The following is a 26,694-nucleotide window of genomic DNA, read 5'->3' on the forward strand; positions in this document are numbered from 1 at the left end:
TTCTCTACAAGGAGGAAAAAGCAAGGACTTAAAAATAATGGGCACGTGGGATCAGAACAACCTGCATGTTGGGGGCCAGACAGTCATAGAGGTGGTCATGGCTGATGGCTCACCAGGTGCTCTGTTATTCTTTGGTTTCCTCACCGCCGAAATGGTTTGTTGGTGAGAAGGACCTCTGAGGAGATATTTGTAATTGACTGACTGTCCATCTATCCTTGTTTCCAATATGGAGCCTTGGAATACCCCTGACCCTTGTATTTGTCATTCATTTATTCATTCACTGGAACCAAATTTTCTGAAGAATAGTGTATAGGTGATACTATCTAGGAGCAGCAGAAGCAATATTAACCCTTGTACTTGTAAAACCAGAACCTCCTCCCTGCCCTCTCTCTCTTCCTAACAGTGAGACAGTTCAATGATAGTGCAAGGCAGTGGGTGGTAACCTGCTGACATGCATGAAAAATGGCCTCAAGGTTTTTTTTTTAGAAACAAGGTCAAATCAGTGGTATAGAGAGTAGATGCTCTAGTGGCTCAGGGAAGAGGGAAATTAATGGTGCATGTGTCAGAACGGTTAAGAGAAGAGCTAGCAAGTGAGATGGATTGCTGAGACGAGACTAGAGCAGGATTACAGGTAGGAGAAAAGGGATCAGGACACCTCAGGGGCAGCCAGTTTGCTTTGGGCATAGGGCAAGGTACTTGGGACCCAGTTAAAGTGAAGAAGTCACTGTGCAAAGGGAGGAAACCATTGCCTCTCTGCTCTGCTTCCCCATCTTGGAAGTGACACTGTTTCTTCTTTATGTACCAAGTAATGAGACGTAGATCACAAGCATACAGTGAGACTTGAGTGAAATAATGCTTGCAAGGTGTTTTCTAACTTAGAAAGCGCTATGCAACTATGACATGATTATCATCATTAATAGTAGAAGTAATAAGACCGGGGTGGGGGGATCTTCTGTTTAGAAGCGTTTTGAGTGTCTGATTGTGACACCACTGTCTCTGCCTTCTAGGTCACCGTCATTAAGATGCTCTGGTAGACAGTGACCTGGGTATCTGGTCTCCTTTGGCTTTGAAAAGGACTCTGTGGTGGGATATGGGAACAGCCTGGCTTGGATGTTGAGGAGACACAGATTGTGATCCCATCCCTATATCCTAATACTGTCTAGTTTGACACCAGTGGGCATAGCTTTTGGAGAAGTCATGGTGGAGAACCTACCTCCAAAGAGGCTTGAAAAACAGAGAAGAAAATAAAGGTGGGAGAAGGGAGGGAACTATTTCTAGGCCCCGAAAAAAGGATGAGGTTAGGTTCAGACTCACTAGAAGGATATTAGAAGAATCAACAAACTATGGTCCAGATCCAGAGAAGCCCCAAGTGCCCTCTGTCCTTCCCTGATAAGCCCAGACTATTCACAGTGCCTTTGGATAAGAAAGCTCTCTGATGGGTCTGGAGAGATAGTACACAGGGAAGGCACATGGATTACATGTGACTGATCCCAGTTCTATCCCCAGCACCCCACATTGTCCCCTGAGCACCACCAGGAGTAACTACTGAAAATAGAGTAAGAAATAACCTGTGAACACTGCCAGGTTGGTCCCATACCCCTCCACACACACACAGAAGGGGAGGAGAAGAAGGAGACAAAGGAAGAGAAGAGGGAAGTGGAGGGGGAGAAGGAGAAGGAGAAAAGCTTCCAGGACTTTGGTGCCAACATGTTCTGCCATCTTGCAGAAATGTTCTGCATAAGATGGTTCAAGGCCAAAAAAAAAAAAAAACAGATTTCCCTCACAAATGCCTCTTCTCACACCCATGGCCAGCCTCCTCCCACACAGTAGGATTTGCAGGTGCAGGTTCTCACTGGGAAAGGCCTGGGGTCTGCCAACAAGTAGGAACATAGGCCTCCACACCTTATCTCATTCAGAAGGCCGATTCCCAAACCTTTGGATGAGGACAGCCATAATTTTCCAACATGCCTAGCTTCTCTGCTAGGCATGTGCCTATGATAACACAGATAGTTATTATGGGCACTGATAACAATGCCTGTTATCATTTTAGCTGTGTTGGTCTGGTTCTATGCAGAAAGCCAAGTTTAATCCTCTCCAGACAGGGCTGTCACCCGCCTGCACCGTTCCTGCTCAGTCATCAATGCAGGTTCTATTTGAAGTCAATGCTGGACTTTGGAGTAGTGGTCACCGGAGTCCAGGCCTCTCATGATCTCAGAGGAGAGAGGGTTTTAGATACCCTTCATTTGGACAGAGTTCAGCCAAGATGACAAAGGCTTGAAGCATACATAAACCACTTGGCCAGTCTGGCAATCAAGTCATGGGGTCTCACATCTAGAAATTGCTCCCTTAGATTTCAGTTTGTTAGACTGCCTTGCTGCTATGGGTATGCCATGATGAATAAGCTTGGGGTCTGACCCTCTATCTAGAATCCTGGAAGATGCAAGCCAACAACACTTAAGGTACCAAGTACCCTGTGGATAAGTGGTGCTAAGATAAGTGAGGCAGAGAAATAGGCAGGAAGACAGAGGATGAAGAGATAAAAGATGAGGCTTCCAGCATTGGGATTCAGGCACTAAAGGGTTTTGAAGAACAAGAACGAGGTAAAAGTCCAATTTCTGACCCCAACTGCCTACAGGTGACTTTCCGCAAGTATTCACCAGAAACCTGTTTGGCTTTGTGTCCACCCAGATGACCGGAACTTCTTGCGGCTGCAGAGTGACAGCAGGAGAGAGGGCCAGTACGCACGCCTCATCAGCCCGCCCGTGCACCTGCCCCGCAGCACCGTGTGCCTGGAGTTCCAGTACCAAGCCACGGGCAGCCGCGGGCTGGCGCTGCAGGTGGTGCGCGAAGCCAGCCAGGAGAGCAAACTTCTCTGGATGATCCGCGAGGACCAGGGCAGCGAGTGGAGACATGGGCGGGTCACCCTGCCCAGCTATGACATGGAGTATCAGGTGTGATGATGGTGTGAAGATTCCATGCACCCCTCCCCCACCCCCACCTCGCCCCCCAACACACACACCTCAGGTACCCGGTGGGTGCCATCCTACCCACCCGCATTTCAGTATTTCAAAAGGGCCATGCCCATTCATCATTAGAGAACGTGGTTAAGCACTGCTGTTTTCATTGTGTTTCCACAGGTTGCCATGGCAACTAAATGACACTCTTATTTGTTATTCAGAATGTGCCTATCTCTCCACCCAGACTTGGGTCTTTGTTCCTCCTATTGCCTTTTATATTGTAGAAATCTTCTCCAACAAATGTTTCTTCTCTTCATTGGAGTTTAGATTGCTATCAGGGAAGCTCACAAAGGGACACAGAAGCTAAGGGGAAGGAACATAAACAAACCCTTTACAGACTAGGGGAGAGCCCCTCAGACCACAGGAGGAGGAGCGGGTAGGGGAGGACTGCTGCCCAGACCCTTTCTAGCAAATGTGAACACAGCCAGGCCAGGCGTGGAGGTGCTGGTCACTGTGACCAGCAGACCAGAGAGATGGAAATGCGTCACTTCTGCCTTCAGCCCTGTGCAAGTTGAGTTTCTTTTATCTCTGCCCCACCGCGAGAGAGACTGAGGCGCAGATGGGTATGCACAGTTGACTGAAACTTGGGTAGAAGGAGACATGCAAAGGAAGAGGTGACTGAGAACCAGCCAAAGCATTAACCTGCTCCTCCCCAGATGAGGAGCAGCGGCAGATGGCCGCGGCAGCAGCCAACTGCTTGCTCCGCTTGCCAGAGGACATGTGCTAGTTTGCAGAGAGAACCTGGGAAGGGCAAGAGTGAGGAATGCTTGGAGACCACAGAGCGAAGATCTCTCTGTGTGTGACTGTGGTCACTCTCCAGGATGGAAGAACACCAGAGAGCACCGCCCGCCCAGCACCTCGCCTCGACCCCAACTGCCATGCATTCCCAATTTAAAACCTGAGTACCTTCAATTGGAAACTCTCCTTTGCCTTTTTTTGCCTCACCCCCTCTGTGGTGAGTTTCTCTAGCCATGGGGGCTTGTCCTATCAGGTTTTATTCAGGGTAAATCACTTCCCCTCCTGGTTGGAATACCCCAGTAAGACCTCATTGCCTTCTCACCCCCACTCCCATCCAGGACCCTCCAAACCTGTGGACTATATACTGCTTACCTCACCCCCACCTGCTGTGTTCACCTAGATTTCAAATACCTGCCTTGGTCATTTGAACGATTTATGAGAAAACAGCCTCAAGAATTGCTAGGGAAATCTCAGCCTTCCCGTAAACTTACCCTGATTGTGGTCCTTTTGATCAATACATTCTCGTTACTGGACAACAATATCCATCACCTTGTTATATACATATTTATCCCCTCAAATATGCATTTGATTGGAACCAACTCTTTTTAAATTAAGATCTCAAGTGCCATAGCCATGTGGCCAACAGATGCGTGCCAGGTGTATAGTAACTCACACACATACACACACATTTGAAACTACAGTTAATAGGAGGTTGGAAAAATCTTTGCACTGTCTGAGGAAGCTCAGTTAACCACCGCTCTTGTGCTTTTGGCTTCTAGATTGTATTTGAAGGCGTTATTGGAAAAGGACATTCGGGAGAAATTGCTATTGATGACATTCGAATTAGCACCGACGTCCCACTGGAGAACTGTATGGGTACGTGAATGTCTGTCTCTCTGTGACTCTATTAATAAGACATCAAGGGCTGTGAACTAAATATATCAAGAGTTGGGGTGCTGGGGCCTCATCAGCTGACTCCGGCTTTTAAGCAAAGAAAATGCCAGAGGACGAGAGCAACTGCCAGTCAGAATTACATGCTGGGAAAGCTGGGCGGATTTAATGGAAGCCCTTCACTCGTGAGCAAAAATAGTGCATAAGTTATATTGGAGTGATCACACAATTAACCCAACTAGCTCTTTCCCATGAGTGAATTGTAGGGCGACCAGTGGTGTGTGAGGCAGGATTTTAGTACAGCTTTAAAGCTAACACTTCTCATACCCAAGACCCTAGGGCAGTAGTTGGATAAAGTCCTGCCTACCAGGGGAACAGGAAAGGGAGGACACCCATCCCTGTTCACTTAGACACAAGCTCTGAGAAGTCAGCCCATCTAAGATGCATGCATGGTGCCCCAGTGACTCTCTTGGTACCCAGACCAGCTCATACACATTCCCCAAAGCAACAGGAATGTGTAGGAAGGGGCAAGGCTTGGTCTCCATCAGCCAAGGGACCATAATAACTGTGAGTGCTTTTTTTGGCGTGGGATCCCGGGGGTGTGTGTGTGTGTGTGTGTGTGTGTGTGTGTGTGTGTGTGTGTCAGAGCCTGATGATGTCAGAAGCATCTGGGACCACCCTAGTCCCTTTCAGGCAACTCTCTGGCCCCGGGCATCTCAAAGTAATCCCAGCTCTGAGAAAGTAATCAGTGGTAAATGACTGATTACAATGCTTTGGGGACCCGTTACTCTATAAAGGATCTTTTGTTCCAAAGCAACTTGGAGAATGTCTCCCAACCACCAGCTCCCACAATGACGATGTGTTAGACATGGTCTAGAGCCTGTGGAGAGGGTGAGACACTTTCAGTATGACCTCCCCTGCCCTCCCCCCAAAAGTGCAGAAGTCATCTTTATCACCCCTTCATTGCCAGATTCTTGCTTCCTAGAATCTAACTCAATTTTTTCATTTCTTCTTTTCCAGAACCCATCTCAGCTTTTGCAGGTGAGAATTTTAAAGGTAAAAAATATATATATGTTTCTCTATTTTTTGCATGCATTTTCCTTCCCCCCATGTGATTGATGTGATTTGGTGGAGGGGCTGAACCTCTGACAGGATGAATGTCGCAAGAGTTGGTTTTACGCCACCCCTTCCTGCCACTAGATGGCACCAACAACATCAGCAGACAGCAGAGGCTGGAGAAAGTTGGGCTGGAGATCCTCAAGTCTCTTGTTTAATTAAAGTTTAGAAACCTATAATAGAGACAAATAGGGTACAGATAAACCTTTCAGCCCTGCATTGTCCAACGGGGAGCAATGAGGCTGAAAATGCATGAGTGGTGAGAAAGGAGAGGCTGCGGGAAGACTGAACACCACCACCAACAAAAATTTTCACTAGTAAATTAAAAGTGAAATGAGGTGGCAATGATTTATTCTGGCCTGAAGATGGTTTCTTTCCAGCTGCAGGGTACCAAGGCAGCAGTCTCTGTCAGCCCTCAGTGAGGGACAGAGGCAGGCAGTTTTTGTGAGGGAAGAAAACTGAAGAATCACAGGGACCCTCCGAAGCAGGAAAAGTGGGAGGTGGTGTCTGACCCAGAGACCAGGAGGCAGATTTGAGGGCTCAACTCATGCACTTCCCATTCAGAACTGAAGGCGGGAGAGACAGTCCGTGGAGTCAGGCACTGGTCTTGTACGTGGCCAATCCAGACACTGCTAGGAATGATCCATCCCTGAGCACAGAGCCAGCACTAAGCCGAGCATGCTGCCGGGTGTGGCTCCAAAACCCAAATGTTAAAATTATAACAAGAATATTAAACCCAGAACTGAGTCGCAGCAGAGGACTTATTCCCTCCCATGAAGAACCAACCAGAAGGCAGAGCTAAGAGAAAAGAGCCTGATGGGTGGCTTCATGCAGGGGCTAGGCAGGGGGGCCTGCAGCCTTGGCTGAGGGTGTGTTCTACTCTGCATCCCCTTGGGTCTTGCATTTTATGCTCTTTGCAGTGCAAGCAGTTGAGGCCCCAGATGGCCCACCCAGGTTCTCCATGCAGAGCTGCTCAGAGCACTTTGCTCCAGTTGGCCTGAGTGGACATGAGCACTCAGAGACACTGGTGCCTGCCCAGTGACAGGTGACAGGGAGTTCTCCTATGCCCGTGGCTGCTACCCATTGTGAGAACAGCCATCCATGCCTTATTTGCACCGGTGGGCCTTCTCCCCATAGGTGACAGCACTTCAGAGATAAGGGAAGTCATTTTTATTTCTGAAATCTAGACTGATCTTCACTCTCGTTAATCTGTCCAGCCCCTAGTTAGATGGAGATGAATTCCTGCTTTGCCACCTCCACGCCCTCTGTGCTTCCAAATCATCTTAGCTCATTTGCTACTCATTGCCCTCAGCACTAAGACCAGAGCTGAGGAAGAGAGAGGTCCCCCTTGGGAAGGACAGATGGACACTGAGTATCTTTTTTTTCTTTCTTTCTCACCCTGACTTGGCTCTCTGAAGCCCTCGACACACTGGCCAGGGCCATTTTAAAGTAGCAAAGTGTGTATGCATGCATGTCAGTGTGCACTGGTATTGGAATTTATGTTCATGGAGAATCTGGAGTATTGGAAGGAGAACTGAGTGCCTGGGATTACAATTAAATTCAAGTCCTAGCCTTCAGGACCCAAGGTAATGTTTCTGCCGGGAAAGAGAAGCCTGTTGCTTCTGTTGGCTCACCTGGTTCTCTGGTGGTTGAGATCCCTCCCCCACCCGGCTCCCAAGCGAGGCTGGTGAAAGGCTCCCGATGACTGTTGTGTGGGCACGCGCACCGGGGCCCAGACTGACAAGCCCAGTGGCTAAGTGCTTCGCTTCCGTCAAAGAATAAACAAACCAGGGCACATGTGCTCTCCTTGAGGCTGTGTTTACTGTGAGACTTCACAGTCCAGTCATGTTCTCATGTAAGAAATATATAAATAAAACATCATCAGAGCTGCAGTGTTCATTTAGCCAAAGTAAACACAGGGCTTAGTGACTTGAAGGTAAGAATTTCCAGTGTGCTCCCAGCGGGGCCGGGTGAAGGGTTAAGCAAAGGCAGTGCTGAATGGCACCGACTGGCCGGCCCAGGGATTGCTGTCTTGGGGGATTGATTGTGTGAGCATCTTTGGCAGGAGAAAACACCAGGTCATGGAGGAACAGAGTTTTGGTCAGGGAACGGAGAGGGTCCGTTTCCATACTGTTGGCAGGTTGGTCGTAGAATTACAAGGCAGTTATGAGATGCGCTTAGGGGTGCCCAGGGAGGCTATAGTCCATTTGGCCTTAGCACAGTGCACTGCATTTTGAATAGAGCAAACTCTCTGTTTGGGAAAAAGGAACACCGTTTGCCCCAGGGATTGACTAGTGCCCTTCTCATGCTTGGCGCAAGGACTGTCCTTTCTTGCCAGGGTGTGAGTGCCTTGGGGTTCAGTTGTGCCTTTTCACTCAAAAAAGAGAAATCAAGTGGTGGGGCAGACAGGCTAGGGGCCGCTGACAGTGAATCCCCCCACTCAGAGTAGCCACGTGCCTTGATTTAATTCGGGCTGCTTTCCTTTCCTGTATTAATCAGCCAGGGGATAGGAGCCGTGTCCAGCGTGAGGACAGATGGGGTAAATCTTGAAGGAAGGGCTCAAGGTGGGGTCTCTGGGCCGGAGCTTATTAGGGCGTTTTGGTCTTGTGTATTTTGAAGTCTTTCATTTCCTGCCTCAAACTCTTTCTCACCATGAAATGTTTTCTATTCATTCGAATTGCCTTGTGTTTTCTGCTTGGTTATACAGACTTGCTGTGCCAGGGTGTATGAGTCAGGAATACGGAGAAACAAGCCAGGAGGACTAGAGTAGCCTGGAGAGAGGGAACATGAAAAGCGGCTGCAGTATGAGTCACGTTTTAAACAATGTAGCCCAGTTGCGCTTTTTATTCATTTATTTATCTAGCAAGAGCGATGAACAGAGTGCCTTCGTGTCTCTTTCTCTGGCATTTGAGCTTTAAGAAATGAAAAAACCATGAAAGGAAAGAGGGGGAAAAAAAGTGAAAAGTGGTGTAATTAAGGTGATGGATTATTTCCTCTTAACCAATACTTTTTTTTTCCAATAAAAGAAAAACGGAAGGAAAACAAAGAAGCCAGTAAAAATATAGCAAGGTCCTGAGCAGAGTCCCATGGCTAGTGGCCGCTGTGGCTGTGTTTAGCCACCTACCGTGGAAGTGTGGGTTCTTGTTCATGTTTTGAGGCTGTGGGCTTCGAACAAGGGATGGGGAGCAGAGACAGAGGGGTCTGGTGCGCCCCAGGTTAGGGGCCGGGAGCCCTGGGAGCTGGCATGAGGTGGCATTCAGGCTAGTGAGTGCCTCCCACTCACCCCATGACTGCCAGTGGCACCCTGGCCACCTCGTCTGTTCACTGCTGCCAGCGCGGCTTCATGCCTCAAACCTGTCTCCCAGGTTTCGCTTTCTGCAGCCCCAAGGTATTTTCAGCCAGAGAAAAAGTAGGGGGAAGAGGAATCCTAGGCTGACTCCTGGGCAGAGGAGGAACAGTGTTAAAAGAGGCGCCTAACTCTGTTGGGACAGTCACCCAGCTGGTTGGATCTTACGGCCCCATTTCTCAGCTCGATCAAGTGGGTGCCCACTGGCCTGTGTCTCCCATCTCACAATGTCCTCATCCCAGACCTCAGGGCTGCGGGTGTGCCCCCAACTTCCCTGTTTCTTGCCCAACTTCCCCCCACTCCCCTCAGTTTCCTTCTTGAAGCCCTTCTATAAGGTGGGAAAGGTGAGCGTTTGGGCTGGAATTGTCTGACGAAAGGCACAAACACACGTTACTGCCCCAGAGGCTGCTTCTCCCCTGACCTGCTCCAGATGAAGTCGGGGTGTTACTGAGGCTCAAGGTATAGGGATCAGATATATGCACACAAGGGTTTGGGGGTGCTGCTGGGCTGCCAACACGTGCCTGCGAGGATGCAGGAGATGGACTTGGTGACATCCTTCTGTGCATGCTGCCTCTCCTGTCGCTGTGACCTGATACTGCCCCTCTAAGAACTCCTGAGAACTCCCCCTTCATCTGAACGGCTGCCCCGGTCCTTTCTCTAAAGGAAACGGAAACCGTTTATGCTGAGATCAGGAAGGTGGTATGTGAGTTAGAAGTTGGGACCAGCGTGATAGCACAGTGGGCAGAGTGTTTGCCTTGCACACCGCCAGCTCCGGGTTTGACCCCTGACACCCCAGATGATCCCCTGATCCTACCAGGAATGATCCCTGAGTGCAGAGCAGGAGTAAGCTGTGATCATCGCTGGCTATGCCCCCTATCCTGCTCCAAGAAATCGAAAGGGAGAAAGGATCTTAGCGAAGAGAGGAGAGGTGACCGGGACTCAACCCTTCCAGTCTGAATTTTGAAGCTCTTTAGATTGATGTGGGGTTCAGCACCATTTCTGCCAGCCAAGCAGCCTTCCGTTGACCCTCTGCATCTGGTAGGCTGCATAGAAAATCATTTCTCAGGGAGAGTTTTGTCCTTCACAGTCTTCTTCTTTTTCTTCTTTTTTTTTCAGACAGAACAGTGGATTCTTTCACATTCTTTCACTATCTTATGTAAACTTTCCTATAGGGGCCAATCTTTTTTTTTTTCTTTTTTTGCTGGGCAAGGGATGAGGGGGGGAGTTATTTGTTTAATCTCACAAATTAAATAAACCTTTTTATCTGGAATACCCCTTCACTAGCACTTCATTTTCAACCTGTGCTAGAGAGAGTCCTCAGACAGGCGTGCCAGGCCCGGGCCAGCTCTGGTCTGCAAGAAGCCCCGTTGTGAGCTTTACTACAGAGATGCACAGGCATTGTCGCAATGGCCCTCGTCTGTCTTTCCCAACACTCCTTTTGCACACCAGGAGGGCTGACTCCCCACAATCAGGAGACTCTCCTGTCAGTGATTCAGTGGACAGAGACAATCCTCAGACAGGTCAGGACAGAAACAGGAGGCCGAAAGGGAGATGGTGGCTCTTCCAGATCCTTCTTGACTTGGTTAGCACAGGTGGCTGCCCAAGGTCAGTACAGGCTTGTCCATTCATGGGACTTTCTGACTCTCTATGATACCACCACCCAGCTCTGCCACTGAAGCCCCAAAAAACATGTCCTGAGGGTTGACTGCGTTCCAGAAAGTAGGAAAATGGACTGGAAGCCAAATGTGGTTATCTGACGGCTGGGTTCGAGTCCCCGGTTACGGCTCGGGTCTGTGCATTTCTGGTGCTGAGCCCACCACCTTGTGGATGTCCTTTGGAAGGTTCTGGTCTGCCTCCACTGTTTCCCTGTGAACTGCTGCCTCCTCCTCTCATTTCCTCCCTTCACTGATCCTGTGAGGTGCCCAGGTCTTTCATCTGGGGGACATGAGGATGACACAGGAGGATTTACAGGATGCCCTGAATCCAGTACTCCACATGCTGGAAGCGATATGTTTCCAAATTGCTTATTAAAACTCAGTGACCGTGTTCACCTCAGAGCAGTGGGAGGAAAGCTATCCACTCTGTCCTTTTTTCCCCCCTTGTTTTCCTCCCATGCATGGCTTCCTAGAATTGATTCTCAGAATTCAAATTCCTCCCTTTCGTCTTGCCCCTTTCTCCAGGGGGCTCCGAACTTCTACAGACGGGAGGCTGCTCAGTCTTGCAAAGACACTGGGAATTACTGACGATTTAAATATCTGTTTCTCATTATCTCACACAATGAGAAAAACTTGGTGGTGAATTAGGGGGTGGAAATGAATGAAAAATAGTTCAGGAGTTGGAAGTGTTTTCCAGTGGAAAAGAAGGAAGGTTCAGGAGGAAATTGTAGGAATCAGAGGCACCAAAGGAACACTTCAGATGTGCCACAGCTGGGGTGGACAGTGTGCCTGCCCCTCCCACACACTAGGGGCACCTAGCCCAGATCTTTCATTACAAAGCACAAACCCGTCCCCCCTGTGGCCCACTGGACAATGGAAGTGAAACAAAGCCACTCACCCACCTGGACACATTGTACAGGTAGCATTGCCCAAAACGGACCATTTCTCTTTTCCTTTTCTTTGCTTTTTTGCAGTTTTACTTAAAGGAAAGGTATACAATGGGGGTGGGGGGGGGGTGTAAAAACTAGAAATTCCCAAGAATAAGTGTTTGGCAAAGTAGTATTACATCACAGCCATTTTCCAGAAACTCTGAATGTAGGTCTAAATATGCATCCATGTATCCAGCAGTCCACCTGTCTGTCTGTCCATCCATGGTTCTCTCCCCAGCCACCTGCTGTTCTCAGGATTGCTGCCGCTTCCTGGAGAGCTTCTGTGCACGGGCTTTAGCTGACTCTGTGGATCAGGAACCTTCTGTTCTCCAGCAGCCCACCTTGAAGGCTGCCATAGAGTCCAATTCCAACCCAGAAGTCCTGCCCACCCTACCCCCCCACCGCCCACCTGTGAGAGTTACCTTTGGGGGCTACATCTTTTTCTAGAAGCAGGGGAGAATGCTCTGAGAAGCTCTCCTCCAATAGCAGGCCACCTAGATATGGTTGGTTTGGGAGCTATTGTCAACTATAGGCTCTCTTTTCTCACAGTAGAAGCTCAATCTCAAGTTGTATGTTTTCTCATTTCTACAAGCAAATGCCTACGGATGTTGTCTCAGGAGCCATTATTATGTCTCCCAAAGAGCTTTGGTCTCTGGAAATGTTTCCCAGGTTGGCCCTTTGGAGGGGGAGCTTTGCTAAGAGGTGGGATGGTGAGGGTCTTCTCCCCAAAGTAGGGTTTCAGAGCAGAGTGTGCTGTGAGACCAGGGGTTAAGGATTCCGGGGGCTCAGCATTGCGTAAGGGAAAGCCACCTGTGTCTCTATGAGAAGGAAGACTTTAGAAATAACATAAAGAAGGAAGACTTTAGAAATAACGTCAAGGGTGTGAGGCAGAAACAGTGTGGCAGGTCTTCTGTTCTTTTACAACTCCCAGGATCTTTAATATTTTCAAGAATGGAAGTACTGAATAATATAAAGATATTCAGGGGCTGGAGTGATAGCACAGCAGGTAGGGTGTTTGCCTTGCTTGCAGCCGACCCGGGTTCAATTCCCAGCATCCTATATGGTTTCCGAGCGCCGCCAGGAGTAATTCCTGAGTGCAAAAGCCAGGAGTAACCCCTGTGCATCATCTGGTGTGACCCAAAAAGAAAAAAAAAGATATTCAGACTCAGAGATGGAAAGTAGAAAAGTTTATCGGAAAGTAGTAAAGAAAAGGAGCTTCCCAAGTGTGGGGAGGGGGGAATTAGTATAGGATTAAGTTTAAATGTAAGGGTTTATGTGGGCTCTTTTAAAGGCCCTTTGCATTTCTTATCAGTTGACAAGAATTATACAGGAAATCTACAGAGTGGTCGGGCTGGTTGGAGTCTTTCTGGCTATCTTCCTCAGTGATTGTCCATTATCTTACTCTCTCTGTGAGCCTAAGCTCTGGGGCAGAATTTTATGATGAACAATTGTTAACTCCATGTTGATCAGAAAAGTCCAATGGACCAGCCAGCCAAAAGCAGGGCTGTTCACAGCAGCTGGCAAAGGTAGACAGAGATCTCCTCTTTTACACTCAGCCTCCCCACAGCCCTGGCAATTCGGCCCTGGGGAATGTAGTCACTGCCCCTCGCCCCAGAATTTTGGTGATGGGAAACAAACCACAGAACTGTGCCGGGGCTGTGGCGGTCCGTGGCCATGAGGTCAGTGTGTGCTGGACACCAACAGGTAGTGCAGTGTGTAGTGTGTCTCTGTGAGGTCACAGCCTTCCTTTCCTCTCCCTGGGGTGCCGCTGCCTCCCATGGAGCCCACAGAGAAAAAGAGGCAAACCTGAGTTCACCCTGAAGTTGGGTGGGGGTGGGGTGTTGGGTTGTTTCTTACACACTTGTGAGCCCACAAGAAAATCCAAACAGCAGGGTGGTTGCCAGGCAGCCGATACTCTGGGTGACCTGAATAATGAGTTTACAGTAGCTCGCAAGCTGGCCATTTCCAGGAGCCGTTTTCAGCGCCGTGCCTTCTCCTTCCCCTGTTTCTGTGCAGGCGTTTTTGTTCTGCTCCCGTAGAAGAAGGAGCGGGATGCTTTCTCAGCTGCGGGCATAGAGAGGGTTGGGGTGTAGGCAAATTGTCCAGGTGATCATGAGAAGAATGTGGAAGGGGGCCTTTGTGGGGACCCGGGGGTTCTGAGCTCCAGCCCCAGGGGGCGTACTACCAGCATGGATACAGGGAGATGTTTTTCGTGGCTCAAGAGGCACCAAGGGGCCTTGCTTGCCCCCTAGCAGAATGGGATCCCTGAAACTAGAGGACCCAGAGAGCTAGAAAGGCAGGCAAGCTCTGAGTGTTTCCAGGAAGATGGTGTTGGAATTGCTTCCCCAACACCCCGCAGCCGTTGCCCACGTCAGAGAGCGGGTTCGGTTGGTTGGTCTTCTGGTTAGGGCAACGGACAAACACTGACTCAGATTCAGGTGGGCCAGCTTCTCATCACGGGCATCTCTCATGCCTTTTCCGTGCGCACCTTAGGTAGAAACTGAAATGAGAGTGAGTTCTACTGGAGGAACAGCTAGCTTCACAGAGGAAGGCATAAAAGGATAAATGGCTCCTGTCGGGCTGTCCAGTCAAGAGCCCCCCATCGAGGGGACCGAGAAGAAGACAGTGGGCCCTCCATGGTGGCTCTGCTGCTGGGGTAGCCCACAGATGGCAAAGATCCCTCTTTCTGGCCACCGCCAGTTGCTGTAAGTAAGCAGCAAGGGAGGAATTTTTCATGGGTTAAGCATACATCATTTTTTCAGAAGTAAAGATCATGTCTGGTTTTGGCAAGCTCTGAAGCTCCCAGTCCCATTCTGGGCCAGATTCTCATCAGATGTAAATCTTGGGGAGAATCAAGTTGTAGCACTGTTTTGCATCAAGTGGGACTCCAGCCAGTCTTCCCCCAGAGTTACGCTGGGCTTAAGTCTACTCCATCATCTCCATGGCAACCAGAGGCCGGCCAGTCAGCGTGGCTGCCTTCTAAATCCTCGACTCGCTTCTCTTCCCTCCCGTCATTTCTGTGATTAAGACTGATCCTCCTCCCGTTGCCTTCACTCACTCTTGCTCTCACATCCCCTCTCTCAGCTTGCGCCCGCATTCTTGGTTGCCATGTCCCTCGGAATCTGCTTTCTTAAATCCTCCATCCAATAAAAAAAATAATAAATTAAGATGAGTTAGTCATGACTTGACAGTGGTAATTGACCTGTTTAGACAAGACCAGGCTGATTTCAATGGGCAAGGAAGCCTTGGCAAGCCAAAGTGGAATTTACCTTCAAACCTCGCCAGCCTGCTCAGTACATTGTTTGAGAATGCTGGCCAGCTAGACCAAATATTGTATTCCCACCTATTTGGAGAACCAGCAATCCCGGAAGTCATCTCAGCATCACTTCTGTATATTCTTGTGTGTGCGCGTGTGTGGGGGGTGGGGGGTGGCTAGGAGGGATGCTAATTATGATGCTCCTGGATATTATAGAATAGTCATGCTTTCACAGAGAAAAGACAAGAGCTCTATAACCATACAGCTCTTGGTTGGATTCCATACTTACAACTTACCGACTGTATAATCACTGTGAATTTAACCTCTCTGAGCCTCTTATTTCCTCATCTGTAAAATGGGTATGAAAGTACATACCTCATAAGGTGCCTAGGACAGAAGACAGATCATTTAAAGGTGCTTGGCACAGGCGAAATACCCAGTACCGTCTGATACCCCCTTCCCCCCTTCCCTATATACTCCAAAGCATGTATGTGGTTTTTTTTTTTCCTTAATTAATTTTTTTTGATTAGTTTGCATGCTCTCAGCCTAGCAACACTCTTCTGTGTCTCTCCACCAGGGGGCACCCTCCTACCAGGGACCGAGCCCACAGTGGACACGGTGCCCGTGCAGCCCATCCCAGCCTACTGGTATTACGTTATGGCCGCCGGGGGCGCCGTGCTGGTGCTGGTCTCCGTCGCCCTGGCCCTGGTGCTCCACTGCCACCGGTTCCGCTATGCGGCCAAGAAGACCGATCACTCCATCACCTACAAAACTTCCCACTACACCAACGGGGCCCCTCTGGCCGTGGAACCCACCCTAACCATTAAACTAGAGCAAGACCGCAGCTCACACTGCTGAGGCCCGAAGCACGGACAGCACCCAAACAAGAAAGACTGCAAACACGTTGCCTCGATTTTGCACTTTTTCTCCTCGCCTAGTCTCTGTGAACTCGCAGACAGCGCGCTCTCCTCTCTCTTTCTCTCTCCCTCGGGGCCCAACCCCAGTGCGCTCTTATCCAGTCCCACCATTCTCCCCGGGTTCATTTTTTTGTTTGTTTGTTTGTTTGTTTGTTTTGTACCTTTTGTTGATTCCAAACCAACACCCCCCAACTCTAATGCTGCATCTTGGAATATGAGAAGAGATCCATCCCTAAGTCCTTCACAGCGCAAGGCCCGCCAAGCTTCCTGCCCGAGCCCGGGTCCCTGTTTCCTCCCCTTGCCTTACCCTGTCCCCCCTCTCTGTGGGCACTCTGCCAGGAGACTTGAGGGGAAACGTGGATCTGTGTGTCTGTAAATAGTATACATTTGCGTGTGTGAATTGTTATTGTGTGTGTGTGTGTGTGTGAATGAGTGTGTGTGCGCATGCACACCTGTGCATAGATGGAGAGAGAGACTGGTTCATTGTCGGGGGGGAATGTGTGGGTATGTTCAGAGAAGGCCCCCTTTAACTATTGTGTTACTTCTCCGGGGGCACATTTTATGAGAAAATAATATACTGTACTAGTTTTGTTTACTTGGAGAAGAGATTGATGCTTTTTGTTGCCTTATCTAGCTCTGGCTGGGTTTCTCTTGGCTACCATTGTCATCTCCAGGAACCGAAAAAAGTGGAGGCCACATGAACTGTAACGTGGCCCCTCCTGGCCCTGGCCCTGTCCCCTGCCCCATGCCCTGCCCTGAGAGGCAGGTTCCCCCATGCACTCCGATGTTGAACCCTTGTCATGTCTCCTGCTATCTTTGAGGTGACAAGATCACAACTATTGGGTGCCTGTGGGACCCTGTCTCCTTGGAACCCTGAAACTAATCTGTCTCATGTTGCCTTATAAAAGAGAAGCTCATTATGAATGTTTAGCTTTTATCGGTTAAGTCCAACCTTGGAACAAGTCATAAAGAATAACGGATCGGATGTAGGAATGGAAGCCTTGGCAAGTCACCTGTTTAAGTTGAGAGGAGGAAATGGGGGGAGGGGTTAAGAAGGATGGAAATATGTCTCCTCACCAAGGAGGGACTCATGGTGCCTCCGTGAATAAGAAGGTTCAAAACCACATTCTTCCAGTATCATCTTGGCCATTGTGATTCCATTGTACATGTGTGTGTGGCGGGGGGACCGTCGGTTTCCATTTTACGGTGTTTCTGTGTTTGCCTAAACCTCTACCCCCGGCCGTAGAAAGGCTGCCCACCCAACAATTGACATCCTGTGGGAGAATAAAAGGAATCTTTTGTTAATGTACCAGTGTGCTACCCCTCAAAGCATTTTTTGGCATCTGATGAACATGCCCTCATAGGCTGGCCTGGCATCTCCAGATGTTGCTGCATCTTCAGAAGGAAGACGGAGCCATGGCTGCCCAAGTGTCCTCTGTGAACAACGCAGGGAGTAGTGGGATGTAGGCGATAAATCACCCGATACTCCAAAGGATAGATTCAATCCTTGAAGTCAATTCTGTTGATGGAAAACTTGTCTTTTAACGAGTGGCTGGGTGTCCTGGGGCTCAGCCTTGTGCTGTTTACCTTTCACCTTCCTGCTCTAAGTCCCCTGGGGGAGGTTATAAGATTCTCTCCAAAGATGGTTGCCTGCAGGAAAACCTCCAGGTACCTTCTGAGAACAAAGTATGTGGTTTTTTTTTTTCTTGGCTGTATGGGGAAGAGAGACAGAGTGTTCTTTCCGAAGATGCACCCAAGTTCCTCAACACACACTCTGGGACGCACCTGGTTTGTTTCATCTCCTGGAAGAATGGTGCTCTTCCGCTCTTACTCCCATTCAAAGAACTGTTCTGTCCCCACCACAGTGGCCCGCCAAGAAAAGAAAAGATGAAAAGCGAGACAATATGATTTCAAAAGGGGTCCTACCAGCTAAAGATAGAGAAACAAGGAGAGGCAAGGGAATGTAGGGGATAACTTGCAAACCTGCCTTCCCCCAAGGGCTTTTTATCTCCACTATCCATACATTGTTGTGCTCCCTCAAAATGATTGACATCATTGTAGATGCCCCGGGGAGGCATCCTACCCAGAAATCCCACCTGAGGATGCTAGTAGCAGTGTAGCAACTGGCTGAGCTATCTTTACACCCTTGAGGATTTCCTTCTTGAAAAGATGACAGTGACTTTGTAATTGTACTGCATCTTTATCTGATGGCCCCCTGTGCGGCATATGCTGTAGCTGACAATACGCAACTACTCAACTCTGTGCGAAACCCATCATGCATCTCAGCTAGGGATAAACCTCTCCTTGTCTCCCTTCCTTTCACTGTCTCTCCTCTCTCCTCTCCCTCACATCTCTTCTTTCTCTCACTCCTTTCCTCTGTCCTCTCCGATTCCCCTTGTCTTCCTTCTCTGCTCCTTCAAACCCAGTGACTTTCATAGTATTGTTTAGGTTCTCTGCTTAAAGGGCAGCTCTTCTGAAAAATGTCATACCTTGCAGTTTTAAAAAGCAAAATTCTGTACTTCATGTAGAGAGGGAGGGGTCACTCTCTGCTAGGAAAAAATAGACAGGACAGGTGAATGCATGCATGCATGTGTATAGGTTGCTTCTCAGAAGACAAAGAGGTGATCACAACTAATAAGCTCTGAAGGAAGGGATGAACAGATGAATTGAAGGTCTGACTCCAGCTGGTAACCTTTTTGCCTTAGAGGTTTCATGTTAGAGGTTTCATGTCAACCGTGCCAGGAAGGAAACCCTACAGGGTCAGGGAGTGGTGGGTGAAAAAATCTCTTCCTTAATTCTACTATTCCCAAATTGCTGGTGCAGACAGCAAAATAAAAGGTGAGGGCATTGGACTGTTGTTACTGACAAACAGGAGACTGAAAAGAAAGTAAGCGTGCTTTCCCTTGCCCCACTATTTAGGGGATCAAATCCAGAATAGGATAGGAAACCCAGTAACAATCCTGAGGCAGAGAATGCCACCTTTTAAGAAAAGTCTTCACAATGAAGCTGACAGGCAAGCAAACATTGAAATCACCAAAAATTACCAAAGAACAACGACGACACAAGAAAACACAATCTTCCTATCCTCATCCCCTCCCCCTGTAACTGTGACATCTCTTGCATTGCTCAGTTGCCTGTGTCAAAATCACTCGTGGACGTTGGAAAATTATTTGAAAATGTATTGTGTGGAATGTAATAAAATGATGATATTTTTATACAAACATCTGGGCTTTTTTTCCACCCCGGGCTTCTGAGAACAAAGTTGATATGTGGGCATTGACCAAATGGATGTTTCTGGAGTTTGCCCAATGCCCTGAGCTGCAGGACATTTTTGTGGAAGAAAGGTGGGCTTTTTCCTTGAGGCGGAATGCCAGCTTTTCCTTTGCTTACGTTTATTACTGCTTGTTAGGAGTTTCATCCAATTTGTGCAGCTGAGCCAACTTTTATGATTGGTGTGGGATTTTGCAAAAGTTGCTAAGTGCTAAATTGCTCAATGTGATTCCACAAAATTTCTCTTGATGGCAAGTCCCGGGAGATGAGCCTCTACTTTCAAAGAATCCCAGAGGGGAGGTGGAGGGGGATGGGGACCTGCGAAGCTGAATTCTTCACTCAGTTCTGCAGAGACAGATAGCTTCCTTTGGTGAAGCAGCCGCTACATGGCACCACACACGTGCCTATCAAATTATGACTTCCATGGGGACACTGGTCTCCAGTGGATGAGTGCTTTCTCAGACAAAATGGGATCTTGTAGGATTTCCCAAGTTCAAAGATAGTCCTCTGCTTTGGAGCAAATAATGAATACAGTTCCCTGATCAGTGGGAACCTGAACATAGGTACAGTCTAGGATGAGTAGAAGTCAGAGGAGCTTGGGGAAAGAGTGTTCAATAGCTAGATCTTGCCTGACAAATATTTTCCTTTGGGTAATTAGTGATCTTGCTGCATTAAAATAGCCCCGTTAGAGGAGGTTGGGGGTGGGGGATGATCTTAAAAATATGACCTCCTTGCTGTTCAGTGTTTCTAGAAGGTGGCCAAGAAAAGGTGGAGAAAGGAATTTCCATTATCCCTCTTGTAAGGAGGGAAGGAAACAGGGTTGTATTTGGAATATACTCCAATTTAGAAGCCCTTCTTTAGGGGCCCAAGAACTCACTTTATTTATTTATTTATTGGCGTTTTGGGTCACACCCGGCAATGCACAGGGGTTCCTCCTGGCTCTGCGCTCAGGAATTACCCCTGCCGATGCTCAGGGGACAATATGGGATGCTGGGAATCGAACCCGGGTTGGCCGCGTGCAGGGCAAATGCCCTACTTGCTGTGCTATTGCTCCAACCCCCCCCCCCCAAGAACTCACTTTAAAGGTCCCCAGTAAAGGAACACAGAAGACCCTACTTTTTCCATTTTCCTACTTTTGTTCCTCTCTCAGCCTACATCAGGAGGAAGTGTTTTATCAGCTATAAAGCCTAAGTGGTGTTAAAAGGAAACAGGCTTCTGATTACCAGATCTTGTAAGCCGCTCTGTTGGTACAGATGGCTCAGTACAAGTGTGACTGCCTGCCCTCTGCAGGAGACTGACTACAGCGCCCTCTGCAGGAGGATAGACTACAGCGCCCTCTGCAGGAAAACAGACTGCAGTGCCCTCTGCAGAATAGACTGCAGCACCCTCTGCAGGAGAATAGACTTCAGTGCCCTCTACAGGAGAATAGACTATAGCACCCTCTATCGAAGAGACTATGGCTCTCTGTAGAATAGACTGCAGTGACCTCTTCAGGAAAACAGACTACAACGCCCGCTGCAGGAAAATAGGGCATGTGATGGGAGCATGTTTTGCAACTTCTCTTGCTAAATAAGATTCCCTGGGACCAGGGTGATGGTACAGGGAATAGTGAACTTGCCTTGTACTCAGCCAACTCGGGTTCTATCTCTGGCATCCCATATGGTCCCCCAAGCCCACCAAGGGTGATTCCTGAATCCAGAACAAGGAGTACTCCTGAGCAGCAAAACAGCAACAACTAATTTCCTGAGAGCTTTGAGTTCTCATTGGTAAAGCTTGGAATGAAAGCTTCTTCAAAGTGGTCATTTCAAACAAAAACCTAGACTTGATCAACATCAGGTTAGCCTTGAGCTGGCCTGGTACCAAATTTTCCTGGCTGAATTAATTAGGTCATCCCTTATGTGTCCTTAGCATCCCTGTCTTTGGAGGCACCATTGAGAATTTTCTCACTACTTTCCTTGGTTCAAGTCCCAAGAATTACTCTCCCCCTCCTACCAGGGCAGAGATGGTGTGATCCCAAATCTGGGATGGGAGACCCAGTGCTGTTGTTAGTGTGATATTGCAGACTTCACCCTAGCATAAACGTTACGAACATCATGTTTCCATGAATCATAAATACCAGATGTCAAGGCCCAGAATGTTCTACTCTGGCACTTACCTGCCCCTTTATGATGGTTTGGATGTGCATTTTTGCAGTTAAAGCAAGATACCAACCATCCTCCTCTTCTGGATTGCCAAAGTCCAGCCAGTGTGCTGGGGCCTCGTGTGTGTCTTGTACATCTCCCTTGCCCGACTCTGCAGCTGTCTTCAGTCATTGTGGCCATTCTGTCATCTCTGATGAAAAGAGCTTCATCTTTCAGTTTGATTTGTCTGCCTGTGGACGCCGTAGCTGAGCCACGATGCAGCTCTGAGGTGCGCCAGGCTTTGTCTGCTGAAGTGTGCTCAGTGCTGGGCCTGCCACAGCCCTAATTTGCCTTTCATCTACTTCACTGATGCCTAAAAGAAAACACAAGTCCAATTAGAGCCAAAGGAGGAAAGAGGGGAACCATAGTGGATGGTCATACCCTGGGCGGGAGAAAGAATCACCTTATAGAAAGAAATGAAAGCTAGGAAGAGTGCAGGATTTTATGAAACCCAACCTAGATCCCATCTTCCAGTCTGTCTAGAGGCCAGTTGGCCTCATAGCCCACTGCACCTATAGGAAACACCCTGGTTTCACTAACCGAGTAGTGGGATTCTCTTTGGCCCCAAACCATGGTATCAGTTATGGGGACTTGGGGACTTGCCAAAGAGAAAAGTTCTATTTTCGTGCTTGGGGAGAAAAGAATGTCAAGGTGCATTGAGGCAGCCAGTCAAACCATATTTGCAGGGGACAGAGAATCATTCCCTTCTGTGGGTAAATTCATTGGGAATATTGATCTCAGAGAGAGCTCCAAGAGCCCCCCACCTTTATTCCATCCACCTCCCAACCAAAGTCCCACCAGCATCAGATCAAGGAATAGAGAAAATGCCCCTAGCATGTCCAGAAGCAAGTGCGCAGCGGGGAAGCGAGGCTGGGTGGCTACAAAGTGCCTTTCCCTGGTGGCACATGAGCTGGGGGACACTGAGACAGAAGGAAGTGGTTGGAGGATACTTGAGTATAGTGACTGGCTGCATTTCTTTTTTTTTTTTTAATTTCAACTGACATGTGAGATGCACTTTCTCAGAAAGTACCAATGGAGGAGAAAAGTGGGCCATTTCATTGCCAAGAGTTTTCACCTCATAGGACAGGTTTGGCGGGCAGCAGGAGAAGGAGTTTGAGGTGTCTCTTTGCAGTCCTTGTTTGCCGCTTGGAGAGATTCATCCATGCATGTGTTGGCTTGTGATGGGTTGGGGGTGTTTGGTTTGTTCTGCGTCAAACAAACATGGCATTGGCTCCTATGTTGGGCCAGCTTGCTTCTTTCTACTTGTGCTACTTGGGTGCTGGCTGGCAGACAGGGCCCAACTTTTTCTGTTGGTGTCTAGCATTCCCCGATGGACAGATTAAACACTGTCATTAAGAAGCTGCTTCCCTACTAGTAGGTGCTGGAGTTTGCTTTTGCTTTGCTGCTATGATGCCTGCTGGAAGGGCCTTGTTTCACTGTCGGAGTTAAGTGGTGTTTGTTCTGTTTGATTTTTAATCCATGCCTCAAATGGCCAAGATTTGCCTTTAAAGTTAACCTGCCCTCTTTTAAAAGGGCTGCCACCCTGTGGACGCCTCGATTATCTCCCAGCAATAGGGTTCCAGCCCTACACTCCCGCTTGTTACCACCTCCTTCTCTCTAAAGTGGGCCTGGTACTTGCAAGGGAAGATTTGGGGCAATTTTAGCTCAAAGTAATTTTATGGGAACTTTCTTTAAACTGCCCATTTCTGAAGAGTTTGGACCTGCATTGTGGTAGCCTCTCACGAGCACTGTGGCCGCAAAGGCCCAGAGTGAATTCTCAACCTGGGTTCAGCGGGCAAATCCCTGTTCTTCATGATTAATGAGTTCCACTTGGTTTCTTCAAAGAGTGCCTTGCTGTTCCTTGCTGTTATTTATTTATGTTTTCTACTAAAAAATTCATGTGAAAAACATCCTTTAAGGTCAGTGCTCAGTTCCGTGCTGCAGACAAAAATAGTCTCCCAGGCACACATAGGTCCACATGCTGCAGAAATTTCTAGTCATGGGGCCTGAGTCTCCAGACCTGGCCTGCAAAAAAGCAGGTTTTCCGGGCTGCAGGGCATTCCTCAGACCCTTTCACTGGAGATTCAGAGGGAAATGCCCAGGTAGGGTGACCAATATCTGGTGGGACATTTAGATGTTTCCCAAGCTACTAGCCCAAATGGTCCCAGCAATGAATGGCTAGTGCAGGAGAAGCCAGGGGCCTATTTGTTCAGAACAAATCTCTTCTCCAAGCATGACCCAGATTGCCACTGGGTGCTCAGCACTGAGCCCTGGATAATGCCACTTTGACTGTGAACGTAATCATGTCCGTGATTGTATACAGACTGCGGGTTTTCCCTGACCTGCCAGACTCCAGCCCTGCTAACTCTCAGCCATGGAAGAGAACTCAGATGACTTTTGGGAAAGAAAGCAACTTGTGTATGATATCTAGGGAAGCTAGAACTATATTGACACATGTACACATGCCTGGTTTTATCTTCACTACGTACATGTGAACAGTTGAACCCTTTTTGTGCCATTAAAAGTTACTCCAGGAGAGCGGAAGCCCTTACCATGTAGGGATGAGAAGAGACTGTGTCTTGGCTCCAGCCACCCCCGCAGGGACAATACAAGGAGGCCTGGACCAGAGTCCTCTGTCACTTGTTAGGAAGCAGCCAGCTCCAATTATGAGGCAAGTCTGAGCTGGTATTGTCCTTGACCAAATCTGCTGGGAGACTTCCCTCTAGCACAGGCTGGTAAAGAAACCTGCCATTCCTTTGTGCCCTTACTGCCAAGGGGCTGGAAGAAGGAGTTTCAGGTTCTTGGTGCTGTGGGGTTTTTCACTGCTTCTGTAGGGTGGTTCCCATAGGTAGTCATTACAGAGATGACCTGGATTGTCAAAGGAGCCCAAGGGGGTGCCCCATAAGCTCATTCAGTTGTAGACCAAGAGTGTGAGCTCAATGGTTATTTGTGGGAAACCTAAGTCCCTTATTTCCCACCCTGCACCTTTCAGCCCTGCACCTCCCGCCAGGCTTCCTTCCTGCCACTGCCTCCAAAGAGGACATGGTCCCACCTGTCTGCTTTGGTGCCAGGCACGATTCACCTCCAACCTCTAACCTTTTTATGCATCTTCCCCATCTCTTGGTGGCCCCTTTTTGTCTTCTCTGCATTTCTTATACTTTCTCTATCCTTCCTCCACTAAAATCTCCCAGAAAATTTGGGTCCCCCTCCTTCACACACGAATTCATTTCATTGGTTCTTTCTTCCATGGAGTTGCATTCTTTGAGACCAAGCCTGGCAGCAGTGGAATTATCCTAGTATGGGCTAATAACAACCCCCATCTCCTCAGCAAGCTTCTGATAAAATTTTCTCTAAAATGGGTAGAAAGCAGGTATTTTGGAGAGTCTAAAATCTTGTCACATACTTATTCTTGTGTTCAGAAGAGATCAGCTTCTACAGGTAGCCAGCACTCTTGGTGAGACGAATGTGCAATAAGTAGTCCATGTGATGCTAGGCTCTTGGAAATGTCACTTTAGTGGAAGCAACAACATATAAGTAAATCAGGCCCTCAGATAACATGGTTTCACTCAGCATTGGTCAGGATTGGGATTCTCTCTCATCAATGTTACAAGGAAATGTCATTGAACTAAAAGATGCTCTTTGAGGGCTTGTTGTATACAGAATTTTTCCTTCAAGGACATATGTGAAGGGAACTCCCAAGGAAGGCAACACTTTTTCCCCAGGATAAAATGACCAGACCAGATTCTGGGTCTTTGCTTCTATTTTTTCACTTGACTGGACATTTCCAAACTGCTCACCAGGTATTTGTGTGATCTGTGGTTCTCATGACTGAAAGAGGAGCGCCCTAAAGTGAAAACAGGAGGCTTTTTTTTTTTTTGCTAACATCTCAGGGAAAAAAGAAAAACATACAGAGTAGTAGAAAACACCTTTTCCCTGAATGTTTTGTTTTTCCCACTTTGTAACACTCTAAGAGCAGATAACTAAGAAAAGAGTTGACTTCTTATTCATATATCTACAAAGAATGATGGAGAATCGTAATTTTTTTCAAGATTAAAGAAGAGCATCCAGAATATTTTTCCCTCAGAATTACTGTGTTTTACCTGTGGTCATGGAGACTTTATTCATGGCTCTATATTTCTCTGTTCTCCTTTGTTCACCCCATTTCTCATAGCCTCAACTGCTCACTGGTCTCCACATTTGAAAGCATTTATTGGTCACTTAACAGCCTTCTTCTTGATGGTGGACATTTCCAGTGCTAGCTGGTGACTTTCCCTAGTCATTCTGCCAAAAGTAATAGGAAATAATGACTGCATTCAAGTCCAGACTCTTTCAATATCTCAAACCAAGCCCCCTTTTCTTTCCTAGGTTGAAAGCATTTGGAAACTCCCCCAAATATTTTTCCCATGATTTTTACAGATTTGGCTGTAGCCCAAAAGATAAAGTCCATGGTAAAGATGCTTCTGGTGGTTTTTCCACGCGCAAACCAAACCCAGCAGGGGAGGAAAGGCTCTCAAGTAGCGTGACTCTGTAATGGAAGCACTTTGGCGAAGTTTAAGTTCACCTCTGAGCTTTTGACTCCTAATAGGAACTGGGGTTGAAACAACTGAATTGGGGGAACTTAGTGTTGTGGGAAAGGGGAACTTTAGGCTAACACTGAGTGTCAAATGGATGAGACATCTTGAAGGTCGGGAGAACCATCTTAGTTCTTTTTTTCTTTCTCATTCACTTAGGTCTCAGGGTGTGTCTCTGTAGGGATCAAGGCAAAATGGCTGAGAGAACTTTCTGAAGGTTGCCGCTATCTGAGCAACCCAGTGATTTAGCTGGCTTGGAGGGCTGGGAACTTGTAATCAAATTAAACGAGGATTCTCGGTGGCCACATGCTTTCAGCCCATAAATCATAATGCCCTAGAGTGTCGCGCAAGAGACTTCCTTTAGGTCTACCACTGACTGCATTTCCCTACCCTCCTTCCTTGTTTTCTTCCTCTTTAAAGTTGAAGTCATGACACCTGGCACCTGTGAAAATGAATGATTTCAATTCTTTCCTGTGGGTGAGCCTATCTCTTCGATTCTTGCTTTCAAGGCTGGTTGCAGTTTGGTGCGTTAAGTGGACATGTTAAGGTTGGCTCTCCACCAAAAAAAAAAAAAGTTATCAGCCCTGCCGTTAAATTGAGGGCTTAAAACCTGGACCACAATTTATCCTCTTGTCAATCTCTGGATTGCCATTTAGAGGCCTGGTCCCTAAGCCGTAGCAGCAAGTGTCAGATACACGACCCTGGCTGGCTCCCCATACCCTGTCCTGGTCACACCATATCTTCCTACACCCTCATCCCCCAACTCCTTTCATTCATGAGCACTCTTGGGACAGGTCCGACCTGGATG

The 26,694-nt window shown here is 48.1% G+C and overlaps 1 protein-coding gene across 1 annotated transcript in view; it reads left to right on the forward strand.

Moving 5' to 3' along the window:
* NRP2 (neuropilin 2) overlaps positions 1-26,694 on the forward strand; it is a 118,041-nt gene that overhangs the window by 82,360 nt on the left and 8,987 nt on the right. Inside the window, exons 13-15 of the mRNA XM_056111614.1 lie at positions 2,689-2,951; positions 4,535-4,631; positions 5,667-5,687. Coding sequence (XP_055967589.1) covers positions 2,689-2,951; positions 4,535-4,631; positions 5,667-5,687 — 381 coding nt within the window. The remainder of the gene's footprint in view (positions 1-2,688; positions 2,952-4,534; positions 4,632-5,666; positions 5,688-26,694) is intronic.

Source organism: Sorex fumeus, unplaced genomic scaffold (genome assembly GCF_029834395.1).
Source record: "Sorex fumeus unplaced genomic scaffold, SorFum_2.1 ptg000014l, whole genome shotgun sequence".
NCBI lineage: Eukaryota > Metazoa > Chordata > Mammalia > Eulipotyphla > Soricidae > Sorex > Sorex fumeus.